Raw genomic sequence first — 16,767 nt, forward strand, 5'->3', positions numbered from 1 at the left:
CTTACCAATTACCTCTGTACAGTTCAGGAAACTCGATGTTGTGTAAAGTCCCCAACATTTTGTGATTACTATATATTAATTGATTTCATCGTTGTTTATCGTATAATTGGGGTGTATAGTGTTATTAGTGTTCGTTTGGTTGGAGAAGCTCAACACTTTTTTTTTATTAGTGTTCGTTTGGTTGGAGAAGTATCAACACTTGTTTTTTTTATTTTGAGAAAAAAAAAACTCGTTTTAGGACTAAAAACACTTTTTACGGGGGGAAAACACTTCAAAATTATAATACTTGATTCCAAAAGCTGCTTTTAAAAAATTGCTTAAAATGGTTTTTTGGAGTTGTATGTTTTTGTTTTGAATTTCTGTTTTTATTTAAAAATAAAAATAAAACTCATTTTAACATTTTATTCAAACATTAAATCAGAACAAAGGTATTTTAATAATAAAAACACTTAAAAGTTGAACTTGAAACATAGAAAAATTCAAATAATAAACAAAAACGGAACAATTTTGTTTTTTTTAATAATAAAAACAATTAACAATGGTTCGTGTAATGAATCTAGGAAATTGTTGAGTGTGTTATATTGCGTGATGGGTAGTACGCAGCAAATGGATTGCGCTGGCTTAAAATATTAAATTATGCGTATTCGTTTTAACATATTTCAATATTTTTTTCCTGTTGAATCCAAGCTCAAATTTTTTTAATATAATTTATAAATTGTATCAATTTAATTAATATTTATAAATATATATAAAAAAATTGATCTAATAAACAGATCTAAATTCGATTTAACTTCAAATTAAATGAGTTGAATTCGAATTCAAACTTTAAATCGAGCAAAACCTAATGTAGAGTTTGGGTCGATTAAGTGTGTTTGGGCAAGAGGATTTCATTATCAAATTTAAAATGTGGATTTGAAATTGAAATAAAACCATATATTATTATGTTTAGCAAACATGAAGCACTTCAAATCCTTGATTATAACTTTGAGTCAAATACATGCACTAGATTTGAAACCAAATCTATTCAAATCCGTCGATTCAAATACAACCTAAAATAATTGAATTCAAGCGCCAATAAGGAAAATGATTAATATTCATTTTGATTTGATTAACTTTTACCAAACAGTAGCTAATTTTTACTTGACTAGATTTGGGTCCATGAACCAGATGGCCTTAACTGGGCACCATTACCCTCGACCACATTTAACACAAAGCTCTTACGGGGCAATGTGATTCCCACCTGTTGTAAAATTGAGCCAGGTACTTTTAAAGCAACTGATACTAGGCATGGTACAGCCTAGCATTTTGGGCCTTTGATGAAATCTAGAATGAATGACCTTTAGCACATTTTTCATATAAAAAATAACTTCATTGATATTTTTGGGCTTGGTCTTAACTGGGCCTAAGCTTTGGGAGTCTCTGATGGAATTAATTATGGGCCTGGATATGATTATGGGTTTACATGTATCCATCAGCCTGCAAGACGTAGTAGCCCAATACCTAAGGAATATTAAGAAGGGCCGAAACCTAATTGATTTTACATGGGCCAGGAGTAAGGTCGGTGTTACATCTGGATATGGGTCTAGTTGCTCTTAAGACCTTTCTGATAAGCCTTGATCTGGTCATGTGGCGGGCCTAGGCCTCATATTTTATATGGGATGCAGCGGATCTAGGAATTTATGTGGGCCTTATATCTGTCAATGTTAGTTAGCCTAATAGTCCCGTAAATAGGTTATAAGCCTGGGCTAGGGCATTAGTTTGGGCCTTCGTGATCGTGTAATAATGGGCCTAATGATCAACTAATTTCTCGGGCCGTTCTTTAGCACTTTGCAAATCTTTCCAGCTGAAGTAAATATAGCCATATTTGGAAACTGCCAAATTTCGGATTCAAACATTCAAAAACCAACCTGTTCCTTCTCCCTCGTCCGCGATTCAAATTTGTCTCTCCACTGAGTGCGAGTTTTGTGCGTGGAAAAAATCTTTCATTCCCATGGAAACTGGAGAAAACTGTCGGATCGAAACACAGACTAGAAGCTTTTCTAGTCCCGTTACATATTCCTCCCGTCATCTTAATTCCTGTTCGATTTCTAAAGTTAGAGTTGTCGCACGAGTTCGGCCATTTCTCCCCAGAGAAATTTCTTCGAAAAATGAAAACCCCATCTCTTGTGTTTCTCTTCTGAACCCAGAATCACAAACTTCTGGTGATGATGTCACTGTTCTTCTTAAAGATCAAGAATCCAGGTTGTCTGTTTCCCATTTATCTGTTCACAAGACTGATTGTTTTTTATTTTTATTTTCACGGAGGGGGAGGAGAATTTTAAAGTTAAGGTTTTGAGGGTTGACATTTTAAGAAGTGACTTGATCTGGGTTTCTCTATACTGTGTGGCTTTTTCTGAGGTTTTGACGGGCTTTTCTTGTTTTGTTTTGTCATCCTGTGCAGTCGAATTGAGTGCTACAAATTAGATGCGTTGTTCGGGCAAGAAGGCAACAATGTGAGCCAGATTTTTGAAGAAGAAGTGAGACCTTTAATTCCAGGAATGTTTCAGGGCTATAACGCTACTGTCTTCGCTTATGGGGCTACTGGGAGTGGGAAAACGTACACCATGCAGGTTTGGTTTAATCGAAGTCTTTATATTTATTACATGTGTACGATTACGATAAAGTATTAAAGCAAGTTAACAGAGCAGCTGGAATCCCTAATCTAGCAGTAGAATCAAGTCAAAAGATAGTGATAGTGCCAACACCTAAAGCCGTCGAACCAGTACGTACAAAAGAAGTAGAACACATGCTTAGCCTACAGCCACTGGATTTGAAACAAAAACAGAACAAAAAAACCAAAGAGAGAAAGAAAGAAAATACGAATACCATAGGTTTAACCGGTACAATCAAGGGTTGGGAAAGTCCCAACTACCCACTTATCCAGAGTCCAGACCGTCGACCATGGCCCAGTTCGGGTCTGGTTTATTGTTGAAACGTGGCCACCTCTTTAGGAATAAACAATGCTCTCATTACTGGTTTGCTTGTACCAATGGAAAGCCGCCTGAATCTTCCATTCTTAATGAAGTTGAGCCACTTAAAGCATTTAGCGCAAACAAGTAATTCATTTCGAGCTCGTAGCTTGAGTAGACAGAAAATAGCTTGAGTAGTTATAAATTTTCTGTCTACTTGAGCTCGATCGAGTAATTCATTTCGAGCTCGAGCTTGACTCGTGTATATATCGAGTTACATGAGCTCGAAAAACTCGATAAGTCTTAATTCTAGCATTTAAATCTTGAGCTCGAACTCGAGTTAGGGTTCGGATATGTATTGACAAAAATATCCTTTATTTTTCATAATTCTAAATACAATATATTATATATATATATATATATATATATATATATATATATATATATATATATATATATATATATACTTGAGTAGCTCGCGAACTACACGAGTATAGATAATTGAAACTCGAACTCGATTTGAAAAAATACTCGAGCTATTTGAGCTCGATTCGAGACTGAGCTCAAGTGCTAACGAGTAGCTTGATTCACTTGCACCTCTTTTTGGCATCAATCCATAATTAAGTTTAATATAATTGCAATTGTTGTCTCTTCATCTTATGCTGAAAATTTGACATATGACATATAGGGGAGTGATGAGCTTCCTGGTCTAATGCTCCGGGCCATGTCTTTAATATTGTCCATGTGCAAGTCTACTGGAAGTACAGTCGCAGTATCTTACTATGAGGTTTATCTAGACAATTGTTATGATCTATTAGAACCTAAGGAAAAGAAGATAATGGTATTGAATGATAAGGATGAAAAGCTTCATCTCAAAGGATTATCTCAAATTGGAGTAAGTGTTATGTCCCAATTCAATGAGATTTTCTCTGCCGCTCTTCAGAGAAGGAAGGTCGCACGTACAGGTCTCAACGACGTATCTAGCAGAAGCCATGCAGTTCTCGTGATCACTATTTCCACTCCTTCAAATGATAATGTCGCAAATCCTGTGACTGGGAAGCTTAACCTTATTGATTTAGCAGGTTTTTTTTCGAGTATTTCATTAAATCCGAGTTCATGTGTACTAGTATCTGGACCATAGGTATAAATCTTCTACGTTTGATATTTATATTTGTAGGAAATGAAGATAACAGAAAGACTTTCAATGAAGGGATTCGGCTTCAAGAAAGCGCAAAAATAAACCAATCTTTGTTCGCACTTTCGAATGTGATATATGCACTAAACAACAAGAAGCCAAGGATACCTTATAGGGAAAGTAAATTGACACGCATATTACAGGATTCTCTTGGTGGAACAAGCCGGGCTCTTATGATTGCATGTTTGGTATAGCATTCTATATCATGGTTGTATGTATATTAATTTAAAGGTTCTAGGGCTCGCTTAAGGACTTTATCTGTCTTTTGCATTTTCATAGAACCCCAGAGAGTATCAAGAATCTGTTCACACAGTAAGCTTAGCAGCTAGATCTCGCCATGTGTCAAATTTTATGTCAGCACAGAAGAATGCTTCCTCAAAGATGAAAATTGACATGGAGGCTAAGCTTCTTGCATGGCTCGAATCGAAAGGGAAAACAAAAAGTTCTCAAAAAATGGTTCCATTTCAGTCTCCGATTTCTGGTAGAACTCCTTGTTCTGTGAATTCTACAAGGAAAATAAATACATGCCCAAACTTCAGTGATTCAAAGTCTGTTCAAAAGCAAGAAGTTATGAATTTGAAGCAACGGTAAAAACTAAATACTGTTAGTTATCTTGCTTCATAACTTGATTCTTACTTTGGTTATAAGTGTACTCCCATTTTACAGGACTCCATTCATGGCTGGCAGAAAATTATTTAACACTGGGTGTCATGAAAATAGCTGCAGGAAGGTAAGCACCGGTTTAAATATGCGAAATGGTAGCATGTATGAGTATTGTTCTTTAAAAGAATTCTAGTCTCAGTATATGTCAACATATATATAGCCATTAAGTTTCATTAAATTGCTTCAAAAACCGAGTCTTCAAAAAAGCTACATGAAATATCATCATATGTGTTTGATCCACAGGTTGAAGACCTTGCTGCCACTGTCAAAAATAAATGTGTGGTATCAATTCATGACGACACATCAGAACTAAATTCTCCTTTACTTGGTATTCTACCTTAAAACCTTTTTTTCCCTAATTATGTATTAGTTGTAATTCTGAGTATATAATTTCTACTGTAGATGTTTTCGATGAGGACAAGAGAGAAAATACATATCACAGCACCCTTACCTTGTCTCCTCCTGTCAGTGAAAATATTAAAGCATTTCAAAGCCCACAACGAGAAGCCCTTTCTTCTATTAACACTAACATTAAAAAAACCGAAGTGTCACCTCTGGAGTCAAAGACTCCAAAGTCAAATTTCATAACACGCGATGGCGAAAATATCTTTCAAGATTTAAGCACCCCATTCAAAAAATTGGTGGCTCAGAGCTCTCGTTTAAAGGTATTTGAGTGAATTTTACCATATAAATCAATCAATGACGCGATCCCTCTCGTTTATTCTGACAAATATGAACTTGTTCTCTGTGAACAGAGCTCCCTCATCCAGGACTACATCGAATTCTTGAACACCGCCAGCAGGTAACTCGAGTCATTTAGTGATGCCTTTGTTTTCTTCTTAGTCATATGTGGCTTTTGTTATTCTTTGTTGACGTTGATACCATTTTCACGTCCATGAAACTATTGCTAGGGAGGAGCTACTGGAATTGAAGGTAACACTGATAGTAATGATATAACTCGCAACATATGCTTGTTATTTACTTCTGATTTATGAATTTCATAACTATATTCAGGGAATTGGATCAAAGATAGCTGAGTACATCATCGAGCTAAGGGAATCGAGCCCCGTAAAGTCGGTAAGAAAATGACATTGATATGAAACAATATCATCACCATCTAGCTTGGTGTATTTGTTGCTAAAAAGATACTTAGAAAACGATTGATCCTTTGTATGAATGCAGCTAAATGATCTGCAGAAGATGGGATTTTCGTCAAAGCAGGTTAGATAAAAATTAAGACTTGGTAACCGATTTCTTTGCGTTGCAATCGTTGGATAAATATGGATTGAAATTATTTTGAAGGTGCATAACTTGTTCGAAAGAGCTGCAAGAGGGATGTTTGAAGAATCAGAACGTGACAACATCTAGTTGTAGAGGGGAGGAAATGTCAAATGCTACTTAGCTTGCAGTTTTTTCCTTTGTTTAATTCTAATTTTATTTGTTCCATGCTTGTTGTATCATTTGCACCTAACATGTTTGTGACATCTTGAGTTTGTTTCTGTTTGCTACTGCTCAATTAGTTTGATGTAATGTATCTTTATTTTAATTTTTTAAAGGGTGTTTCCCTTAATTGCATTGATTTTTTCTCCATTTTTTAAAATATGGTATCGATTCAGTAGTAGTTAATAATGGTACAAATTGCAACATTTTAATTTTAAATATACTTAGGTTTACCAGACAGACAACAGACGCAGAATATAAGCACAAACAGTTACTTTTATTTTATATTTTTAATGCAGGATATTTAGTGAGACCAATAAGGTTTGGGCCAGGCCCAATTTAATTGCACTTGCTGCATGTATTGCAGTCGCAGTTGCCCCCACACTTGCACCCGTTCTCTGCAGCCACCATCTCTGATTCTTGGACATGTCTGCAAAAATCCAATCAAAAAATAAATAAAATAGGAATTTCGTGTTCGAAGAATATTCATCTCGACACGTACTTTTTCTGGAAGCCGAGGACTTGAGCCGGGGTAGCGGCGGCGGCCTCGGAGTAGCTCAGATCTGGATACATGCCGCAGCTGCACAAAATTTGATTACGGATAATAGAAATGATCGAATGAAATATTGCCAGAAATACAATCTGAAAATCGAAAATTCTTTCTACGATAATCTATGTAAAATACAAGGTATGATTAGTTAGTTACCCGTTGCAGCCAGTTGCCGCACTTGCAGTTGGGGCCGCAGCCGCAGCTTCCACCGCAGCAAGACATTTTCCGAGTAAGTTTGAAAAATGGAGGATTTGTTATGAGATTGTTTGCTGTTCACTGATCGCTCTGAATTGTTTCGAAGTGGAGCTTCAGCATTTATACTGCAGCGGCGAAGTGGAGTGTGTACATCAGCCGTACACGTGGTAAGATCTGAGGAGCTTCTGGTCTTCGTGCCTCCGCCACACACGAATGTTATGTCCCGTTTTCAGAATAAACTTTTTATTTAAAAATCGGTTCTTTATAATAATATTAGTATACTTTTAATTTTGAAAAGGAAATTCATAATTATTTTTTAAATATTTGTAAACATTATTTTTGTGATTTTTTATATTATATCATAGGGCTCATTTATAGGTTTTATTTATCATCTGGAACTTTAAATTTTAAGTATTTGTGCATTTAGATCGAATGATTGGCAAAATTTGTGTGAGAGGTCTCACATGTATTATTTTGTGAGATATATATCTTATTTGGTTTATCAATGAAAGAGTATTAATTTTTATGTCAAGATTAATATTTTTTATTGTGATTATCAGTAAGATTGATCCGTCTCAAGGATAAAGATTCGTGAGACCGTCTCACTAAGAAATTTACTCCGAATGATTTTATTTCAATATTGAATTTGAAATGACTCCAGTGAATGAGAATCTGAAATCTATTGGTTTTGTTAAAAAGTGTCTCAAAATGGCAGATTTGAAAAATACATAAATCTGAAATTTAGTGAAACAATTTGAGTGGACTCAAATCTCTGTACTATTGAAATTGAATGAAAAGGGAGATGAACCCACAAACACTTTTAATTGTGAGATCAAATAAGTTTATTTCAAAAGAAAAAAAATATATGAGTTCGATTTCACGTTAAAGCAAAATGCCTTCATAAAAAAAGTAAAAAAAGTGATGAACCACTGAATATGGTGGATTCTATCAACTTAAAAGAATGGCTCTCCCAATTCCATATGAGGTTCAAATCTCTTTTCACTACAAATTTCCATTACTTTATGCCACCACATGGTCTCCTCAATTTTATTGCTAAGGGATTACTTTAATTGTGATATTTAAATACTCATATTTGGAACTTGGAGTGGGGTATCGATTATTTTGCACCATTAAGCGTGGATCGAAAAACCTTTTTTTCCACTACTTCGTGTCTCGAAATATATTTATTCTGTAGATTTAACTGGATTTCATAATAATGTGTGTAGTGGTATTGTAAATCTTTTTTAATGAAATGTTAAACATGCATACAAGTAAGAATTTATTTGTTATACTGTGAAATTACAAATCTCATTTTAAACTTTAATCATTAATAATTATTATCGGGTTAAGTCTGCATGATTGAGAGTAATAATGAAATACGTGACTTACTGGAAAGTTCTTGTGTGTAAAGCTGTTGACATTACGCCACTTGATTTAGTTAGTTAGGTGAGCCGTATAAAAGTGACACTGAATCTGCTGAGAACGGTGTCAATAATAAGGAATGATAAAGACTATTTGTAATGGATATGAGAAAGCACTAGAAGATAAACACGCACCATCCCGAACTCATGAGTTTAAAAGTCTGACTCATTAGCACTCAAGTAAGTGTTGCGCTGCCACTAGTATAAGGAAATAAATTTGCGTCTTGGATAATAGCTATAGTTTTTGTCATAGTAGTAAGTGCTTGATACTAACAATTGATATCTTTACTTCTCGAGGATGTTGGGTTAAGCGTGTTTGAGTAAGAATAGTACTGAGATGGATGACCTCCCGGAAAGTTCTCGTGCATCAAACAACTGGCATTGCGCCGCTTGATCTGGTTGGCTAGATAAGCTATAAAAGAGTTATGTCAGATCTTAACGGTAATATTTTCTATGTTGGGGACATGACCGATGATAGGAAAATGATAAGACTGATATATAAAAAATATGAGACAAGAACAGCAGATAGACACGCACATTTCCGGACTCTTGTGCCTAATAACCCACTCATTAACACCCAAGTAGGTGCATTCCGTACTGTCACAACTATAAGAAAATAAAGTTATGACTTGACTAATAATTATAACTTTTGATCTTGTAGTAAACGTTTAATCCTAATACTTATTTAAAACAAAAATATGAAGTATTCAATAGTTATATTTAACTTTTGTGTCAGTTAGTTATTCAAACTTATTTTATTGGTTGCATCTTTTTATGCGTGATTTGTTGTGACAAGAGAATATGCAGTCGTTATTTTTTGGTGTGTACTAGATTTAAAAAGGTGCCTATTAGATATACCTTATAAATATAATAGACAGCAAACGATGTCAGTCAAGTAAACCACATGATACTAACCCTACGTGACAAGCTCAACAAAAAAAATATTGGTAGAAATAATTTAACTTACTGTTAACCAAATACTCACATATTCCACCTGACACCTTCTCAAGTGATTTTACTTACATTGGAGGTTGATGGTAAAGTATTCTAATTCGTATGTTGGACATTGAAGAAATTATTAAATTAGTTTCTTTTCGGCCTCAGTACAAGAATTATAATTATACAAAAACATAATTGCCCGCAAGCGCAACATGAAAAATCAGTTCAAAACTTGGTGATTCTTGGACCTCAGTAGTGGTGTTTTTTTAACAATATTTTAAAAAAACACACCATATATTCGACTTAAATCATAAACAGCGTCTACTTTATCATCGAAATAAGATGTTGACCACATTTGGTGCTCCTTGAAGTTCACATTTTCCTACAAGAATGGGTACATTACATTGGGCACGCCCGCGCAAGTAATGGAACAAAATCGGAAATGATCCAATTCATTGCGTGTGATTACCCAATTTCATGAAATATGATCCGGAACAGTGGTGAAATACATAATTAAGAATACTTCATTCTGTCCTTGCTTCGAAATACTATGAACCAGCATCCTCGAACACTTGATTTCAAATATGTGCATTCATCTGCATGAGCAACTGGTGGATTGCAAAAAGGACTGAAAAATTCTTAATTCCCAGCAAATTGTCGAAGAGGTTAAATGTGATCTTCAAATACATTAACTGTGAGTAAAATCCATGTGATAGCAAGTAGGATTGCAAGGAAAAGGGCAATCAATTCTTTTCACCGAGTCTCGCTTAAAGTACCAATCACCTACTGATTCCGCAATTGTCTGTTTAACAAACAGCAAAATGAGATTCAGAATGAAACATGTCTTAGGGAGCACACGAAATTTTGACAAGGAAGCTACTTGGTGAATCTTGGGAGATGAAACAAAACTTACTCTATTGTCGATTCTGGGAGAAGTAGGAGAATGCCAAGTATCGGTCATCCATGTCTGGCAGTGAACAAAACAAGAATTAACGAACATTCCTACTTCTGGTATTTGTTGATATTCACTAAGCATTTTCAGCAATGAATTTCTGTGACCTGCATGCGGGAGAAAAAATTAATTCCTATCACAACTGTTAAAGCCTGAGTGTAAGGAGACTGGAGCTGCTTAGACATCGAGTAATATATGTGATTCTCACTTATATTTTCATCTAAGAATGGAATATAAATTTTAAGAAAACTTGAGGATGTGATTTGAAAAAAGTCCCTGCAGTTTCAGTCCTTTTTTTTGTTCCATAACGGAATTCTTTCCCAGTGCAAGGTAAATGAAAAATTCAAACATTTGCTGGTAGTTTTGGTATTTTTGCATTGAAATTTCTGAAGGAATCTCTTTGTCATTATCGTAGTATATGATTTAAATAAACAATAAGCAACATCTCACGGTACCATGGAGCACATCTATTTGGCTGGGATCACAGTTGAAAATATTTAACTTGCATCTAAACCAACGACCATGAGGATCTGCGGCAGCAGGCACTAAAATATTTGCTATCTGGAAAAAATGTTATCAGAATATTTCTTGAGAAAGAAAATAGTAACAATAAGACATGAACTGAAATATGAACTTGCCTGCCAAAAATCATATGCTGGTTGAACCAAGAAGATTGGGGTCTTTAAACTTCTTAAAAATTCTTGAGGGAAGAAACACTGGTACCAGAAAAATGCAGGTTAGGCAATCAAAATTTGAGTAATAATGAAAGTAAGCACCGTACGGCGACCAACACAAACTATTTAAGAAACAAAAATACCTAAACAAGTAACAGAAAAGAAGTTGAACCTTATGCGGTTCTGATCTGGCAACACAATCATGGTTCAAGCTCTTTGCCAATCCCTGAAATCATAAATAAAAAATATAACAATACTTTTAACAAACGAAAATTAACCAATTAATTTCATGAATTTTGGAAGTTCACAATTTGGTCCCAAGATCTTGGCAAGCAGAAATTGAGGTTAGTACGTTATTGAGGGGGGAAGCTACTGATTAATATAATAACATTTGTACAATTAAACATTAATCCAATAGACTAGCAGAAATCAGCTTTTTCTGCTTGATCTTTATGCCTGTATTTTCTGGAAATGAGAGCATATTTAATCCAAAATAAAGTTACCATCAGCATTAGTAATAGAGGGGGGGGGGGCGAGGGGGTTGAGCATGTGATTCCAACTTTAACATACAAATGCTAAAAAAGATACCAAACAAAATATATAAATTGCCCATGTACATGATCAATGCTTATGTAGTTTTGGAACAACCTGGAGATGCACAACATCACGATAAAAGGACTCAATGGTGCTATTTCCAGAAATATCTTTCCTGGTCACAAATAAAAAATTCAAGTCAATATAAAAGGAAGTGAGAAGCAATCGACATCAATATGAGCTTCCACAAAAATAATTTACTGCAAAATTTGAACTGAAATGGTATGATGCCATATCAAGATACCCCAGATGAAATTTTTATGCTCGGCTTGAAGGAAATAATTGTAGTCACAAAAAATTTAGGGGCATTTGAGCATTTCTCCCAAAAAGATTTAAACAATTAAAGTGGAAAAAATTTTGGGTGGAACAAAAAGTCACCAACATTCAGGAATCAAAAGGCTCTATAAGGAGCTTTCGCCCGTCCGACTTGCATGTGTCAAGCATGCCGCCAGGATACAGATACAACAATTGCTATTAATTGCATTCATAGTGAACATTTCAATATTTTCCCATGCTCACAAATTATGGAAACTTCCAAATACAACTGGCAGCATGTAGGTTTTATCATTAGGCCATTTATCCGAGGTAAATCCCAACATAACATGATTCCAATATTGTTTAATAAGTGCTGAGAGAATGTATAGCACATACTCGTTAGGGAAAAAACCTGCATCTGCTAAGCACTTGACATCTGCATCCTTTGATAGAAGCTCTCGGAAGTCATCACAATGTACAAGAGTGGCTAAACCACCAGCAGAACACCCTGTCAGAAGAGCCTGTGAAGTTATACAGTGGCGTGTAAGAACCTGGAATTTTTCATGTTTGGTAGTGCTTCAAACATTTAATTAAACAAGCAGCGGATTCCATCTTTTTGGCGCTAGGGTGTAAACTCTTACTCCGACAATGAAGGTGGACACAACTGATTGTTTTCAATAACTCAATACAGGAAATACAAGAAAAAAATTGTAGAAACTATAATGGTATCATAGATATGATGAATTTGCACCCGACCCTAATAGCTATTCACCTTACAGAAATATCACACCAGACAAACTGAAACGAAATATACTTGAGAGTTGCTTTACATACCTGTTTAGCTTTAGCCATCCCACTTGACAAGAGCTCATCCATTAGTGTGTTCCAGATAACCTGACCTCTGAAGAAAAGTTTAGTCCCATTCTGGGACACAGTTGAACAGGAAACTCATTACCTTCACTGTATATTCACACGACTCCAATCATGTCTTTCAGCCATCTCTTTTAGATGTAAGATCACCATCAACTAAAATGAAGTGGTAAACTTAATATAAACTTACTTTGAACTCACTTTCAGGGTTCCCAGAAAATGATGCTCCATCACAATACCGGATCTTCACCTTATTCCAGTTGAAAAAATCTGAAAATTGATAAAAAAAAAAATGGAACATTAGAGAAGCGAACAATAGAAATTTGGCATCAGGTTGAAAGTAATATATCATCGATGTATATGCTTGACAAATCCAGATCATCAAAGTAGATGGTCACTTAAGAAATCTTCCGAAAAATTTGCCTAGGACAACAACGGCAGAGAGAAAACCAGCTGAGACAAGTATATCAGTAGCTATTTATGGGCAAACTCGGCTAAGACCAACAAATTCGTCAAGACATTGGTCATCATTTAAGACAAAAACTCTCTGTTGGTTGAAGCATCCCGAACAGATCAGCTAACTTTTAAAAAAAAAACAAGAAGAAAATCGGTATCAAGAAAAATATAGTATAGAAAATTTCAATGAGTTACTGAACAAACAGAATAAAGCTTTGCTCCAAACTTCAAACTCTTAAAATTACACAGAATATTTGATGAGAAGATATTTTGGGTAAGATAATATAAACAGTCACCAAATTCAAAATATCGTCGTTGAAGACCCTCATCCCTTCAGAGAGAAACTGGAGATAGAACACACTAAATATTAGAGAATTTACAAAGCTTTCGACTCTGCATATATTGAGTTTCACAAACTATGGTGTATTAGAGAGTTTAGTAGACCAAACTATAAGAATTTTGTTCTAAGATACATAAATTCACTTATTGCCATTTTGTTGTATTTGTTGGAATGACTTTTCGGATCCAGGACTCAATTTTAAAAAATGAATATGACAAGTAATCTGAGTGAAGTTAAAGTATTTCAAGCCTAGATATGGGATGGGTGACATCTATGAGTCACAAGCCGTGGTCATTTTTAAAGACTACAAAGGATTCACAAGAGTCAAATTTTCTAAGTAAATCCTTGCACCTTCCATAATGAAAGAAGAGGGGACAAAGACAGATATCACCAGTCACCACTATAAATCTAGTCTCTTTATTTTCTGTACTTTTGTTATTATGTTACACTGTTGCCATTAACTTCGTCACTTTATATGCCCTCTCAACTGGATTTTGTTTGATCGAAATGTGAATTATTGCCTAAACAAAATTCGCTTCACAAAAAATTTCGAAAACGGCCTTGAAACAAACTTCAAATTTTTTAAAACCTATTTTTAGAATCTAACCCCAACCCCCTCCTCCCTCCCCCACTTCAAGAGTACCGAGACCATTTTCCATCTTAACCAGAATCAACAAGTGCCAAGGCCGTCAATGAAATATAAAGATCCAGGGAAAAAATATTTACCTGGATTTTGAAGTGGATCATGGCTCAAAATACCAGAAAATTGAACTTGATGTTCCATGTAATTTGATGAACCAAGTTTCGTGCTCATACGAGCCAAGCATGATGACAAAGTATTGCACCATCCTCCTCCCTGTTGACATCGATGTAGATATGCATATTACTTAAGAATTTGCGAATAAAAACTCCAACAAAAGTTCCATGTGATCAGCATATATTGCTGTGCTGTAAGCCTGTAACTGAAACCAAATTGACTTGCTAATACAACGTCTCTGTTAATAAGATGTTGTATTGCCAAACAAGTGGGGTCCACGTTTGATCCCATAAAAAAATTAGGACGAGCTAGTTAGAAGTCTCTCCTTAGAGCAATGAGCAGCATACATCATGGCATTTTTGGAGAGCTTGCTAAATCAGAATAGAAAAATCAAGCATTGGGAAAAAGATTTCATTCATCAATTAATAATACAGGGCATAAAATTTGCGATTATCCTGCTATTGGACAATATAATATTATTCACAGAATATGATACATTAAGGTAATTTAGTAATGTGAAGATAATAAATTGGTAGCATTATCCTCCCACAGTTGGGCAAGTCAGCGATGTAGCATGACAATTCTTAAACTTCAACCAGACGCATATAACGCTCGTCCAACTTTCAAAGGTGTAATATTCAGTTACCTTGCCTAAGTCTTAAACCAGTACCGAAGTCAAAAGCAAACGCCTTACGAAGATTGAAATTTTTTTGAAACTGCGAACCAAAAACGAGTAACTAAAATGTGCACTATACCTATGATGCATAACTATGACATTCATCAAACAGTCTACAAGAAATTAGGACCGAATGAGAAAGGGAAAAAGAAGAAGGTTACCTCAACATGAAGAAGCCAGCTGTCCGAGCCAGATCCGAAACCCCTCTCTCTATGATAACCAGGCACACTTCCATCCAAGCAAACTGCAAGTACAACATATTCAATGATAACGGGATTCAGTACTGGTTTTAGAAAGAAAAAAACGGATAAACGACTAAACGAGAAAACATGGAGATAAATAAAAAGTTCAGGCAATAACCGGCAGAATTTTCCGTTGATTTAGAAAGAGGCGTGAAAGGCACCCAATCAGAAGCTGGTGTCGAATTTTTATTTGGACTCGTAAATACGCGTGAGACAGAAATGGGGGAGATGGATAGGTAGAGAACACCGAGCGTCGCCACAGCCGCAGCGGAAATGATCCAATTACGAATTGGCATCGAAATGGCTCCGCCGCCGCCGCGAAATAGCCGGTGCTGGTTATTTGGCATCGAATCGAGCTGTTGATTTGTTGCGGTTTTTTTAAAAAAAATAAAAATAAACTGTCTTGATTAATTTACACAATTTCAAAGCCAATTACGAATCCAAATTCACGTTCTAAGAAATGATAGAAAATTCACGTTCTAAGAAATTATATAAATCTACGCAATTTCAAAGCCAATTACGAATCCAAATTCTTTTATCATGGATGTCATCTTCTTCTGTGTTTCCAAGTCAAAGTTTTAATAGAACGGTTATTATTAAATTTAAAAAGTTTGAATGTAGCAGCGCGTATGACCATTTATATTTTTTTTTTAAATAATTTATTGGTCGAACTTACTAATTATATATATTAATAAATGTATAAAAAATAAAAGCAAGTCTTATGTAGTTTAGTGGATAAAGCTTATGTTTTTTAATCATGAGGTTGTAGGTTCAATTTTTGCTTGGGTATTTTTTATTCTTTATTAATTTATTTTTTAGTTCATATATCAAAATTATAATGTAGTCACTCATTATTTCTTATAAATATATTTTGATCCTCATTTAAATATAAATCAAATAAATTATAAAAACATATCGTACAAATTGTACTAGTCTTCTTCTGTGTTTCCAAGTCAAAGTTTTAATCGAACGGTTATTATTAAATTTAAAAAGTTTGAAATGTAGCAGCGCGTATGACCATTTATATTTTTTTTTTGTAAATAATTTATTGGTCGAACTTACTAATTATATATATTAATAAAGTGTTAAAAAATAAAAGCAAGTCTTATGTAGTTTAGTGGATAAAGCATATGTTTCTTAATCATGAGGTTGTAGGTTCAATTTTTGCTTGGGTATTTTTTATTCTTTATTAATTTATTTTTTATTTCATATATCAAAATTATAATGTAGCCACTCATTATTTCTTATAAATATATTTTGATCCTCATTTAAATATAAATCAAATAAATTATAAAAACATATCGTACAAGCACGCAACGCGTGCGTCGTTGTACTAGTCTTCTTCTGTGTTTCCAAGTCAAAGTTTTAATCGAACGGTTATTATTAAATTTAAAAAGTTTGAAATGTAGCAGCGCGTATGACCATTTATATTTTTTTTTTGTAAATAATTTATTGGTCGAACTTACTAATCATGGTTAACATATTTAATCAATCCGAAACCAATTCAAATTCGATTCAGTTCAATTTGGAACCAATTATATTGCTTCCTCGGTTGAATTGAATTTAACACCCACAATGAATTGTATTGGTTTGCTTTAGA

The 16,767-nt window shown here is 34.6% G+C and overlaps 2 protein-coding genes and 1 pseudogene across 3 annotated transcripts; 1 reads left to right on the top strand and 2 right to left on the bottom strand.

Moving 5' to 3' along the window:
• The first annotated feature begins 1,872 nt into the window (after window positions 1–1,872).
• On the top strand, window positions 1,873–6,325 carry LOC140832447 (kinesin-like protein KIN-10B). Its single transcript, XM_073196482.1, has 13 exons — window positions 1,873–2,241; window positions 2,441–2,609; window positions 3,637–4,030; window positions 4,126–4,331; window positions 4,423–4,730; window positions 4,810–4,873; window positions 5,050–5,134; window positions 5,209–5,471; window positions 5,562–5,608; window positions 5,718–5,739; window positions 5,821–5,883; window positions 5,989–6,027; window positions 6,109–6,325. The coding sequence occupies exons 1-13, from the start codon at window positions 1,991–1,993 to the stop codon at window positions 6,172–6,174; spliced, it is 1,977 nt and encodes a 658-aa protein (XP_073052583.1). The 5' UTR covers window positions 1,873–1,990; the 3' UTR covers window positions 6,175–6,325.
• Window positions 6,326–6,504: 179 nt separating this feature from the next.
• On the bottom strand, window positions 6,505–7,058 carry LOC140832448 (metallothionein-like protein type 2; annotated as a pseudogene).
• Window positions 7,059–9,478: 2,420 nt separating this feature from the next.
• Window positions 9,479–15,663, bottom strand: LOC140832449 (pectin acetylesterase 5-like). 2 transcript variants are annotated; one of them, XM_073196484.1, is made up of 12 exons: window positions 15,286–15,663; window positions 15,087–15,169; window positions 14,219–14,348; window positions 12,887–12,966; window positions 12,661–12,750; window positions 12,223–12,347; window positions 11,626–11,686; window positions 11,150–11,203; window positions 10,938–11,019; window positions 10,759–10,860; window positions 10,265–10,410; window positions 9,479–10,153 (listed from the first exon to the last, which is right to left on the bottom strand). In XM_073196484.1, the coding sequence occupies exons 1-12, from the start codon at window positions 15,512–15,514 to the stop codon at window positions 10,040–10,042; spliced, it is 1,296 nt and encodes a 431-aa protein (XP_073052585.1). In that variant the 5' UTR covers window positions 15,515–15,663; the 3' UTR covers window positions 9,479–10,039. The 2 variants fall into 2 exon arrangements, with proteins under 2 accessions (XP_073052585.1, XP_073052584.1); XM_073196483.1 differs by having other exon boundaries at window positions 10,759–10,864; window positions 10,942–11,019; window positions 15,286–15,662.
• Window positions 15,664–16,767: the final 1,104 nt, after the last annotated feature.

This window comes from Primulina eburnea, chromosome 5, assembly GCF_022965805.1.
Source record: "Primulina eburnea isolate SZY01 chromosome 5, ASM2296580v1, whole genome shotgun sequence".
NCBI lineage: Eukaryota > Viridiplantae > Streptophyta > Magnoliopsida > Lamiales > Gesneriaceae > Primulina > Primulina eburnea.

Coding starts and splice junctions, on each gene's coding strand:
- LOC140832447 (XM_073196482.1), top strand. CDS start 1,991: ATGGAAACTGGAGAAAACTGTCGGATCGAAACACAGACTAGAAGCTTT. Junction 5,609..5,717: donor TTCTTGAACACCGCCAGCAG/GTAACTCGAGTC, acceptor AACTATTGCTAG/GGAGGAGCTACTGGAATTGA. Junction 6,028..6,108: donor TGGGATTTTCGTCAAAGCAG/GTTAGATAAAAA, acceptor ATTATTTTGAAG/GTGCATAACTTGTTCGAAAG.
- LOC140832449 (XM_073196484.1), bottom strand. CDS start 15,514: ATGCCAAATAACCAGCACCGGCTATTTCGCGGCGGCGGCGGAGCCATT. Junction 12,967..14,218: donor TGATCCACTTCAAAATCCAG/GTAAATATTTTT, acceptor ATCAATTTTCAG/ATTTTTTCAACTGGAATAAG. Junction 10,861..10,937: donor ATATGATTTTTGGCAGGCAA/GTTCATATTTCA, acceptor TTTTCCAGATAG/CAAATATTTTAGTGCCTGCT.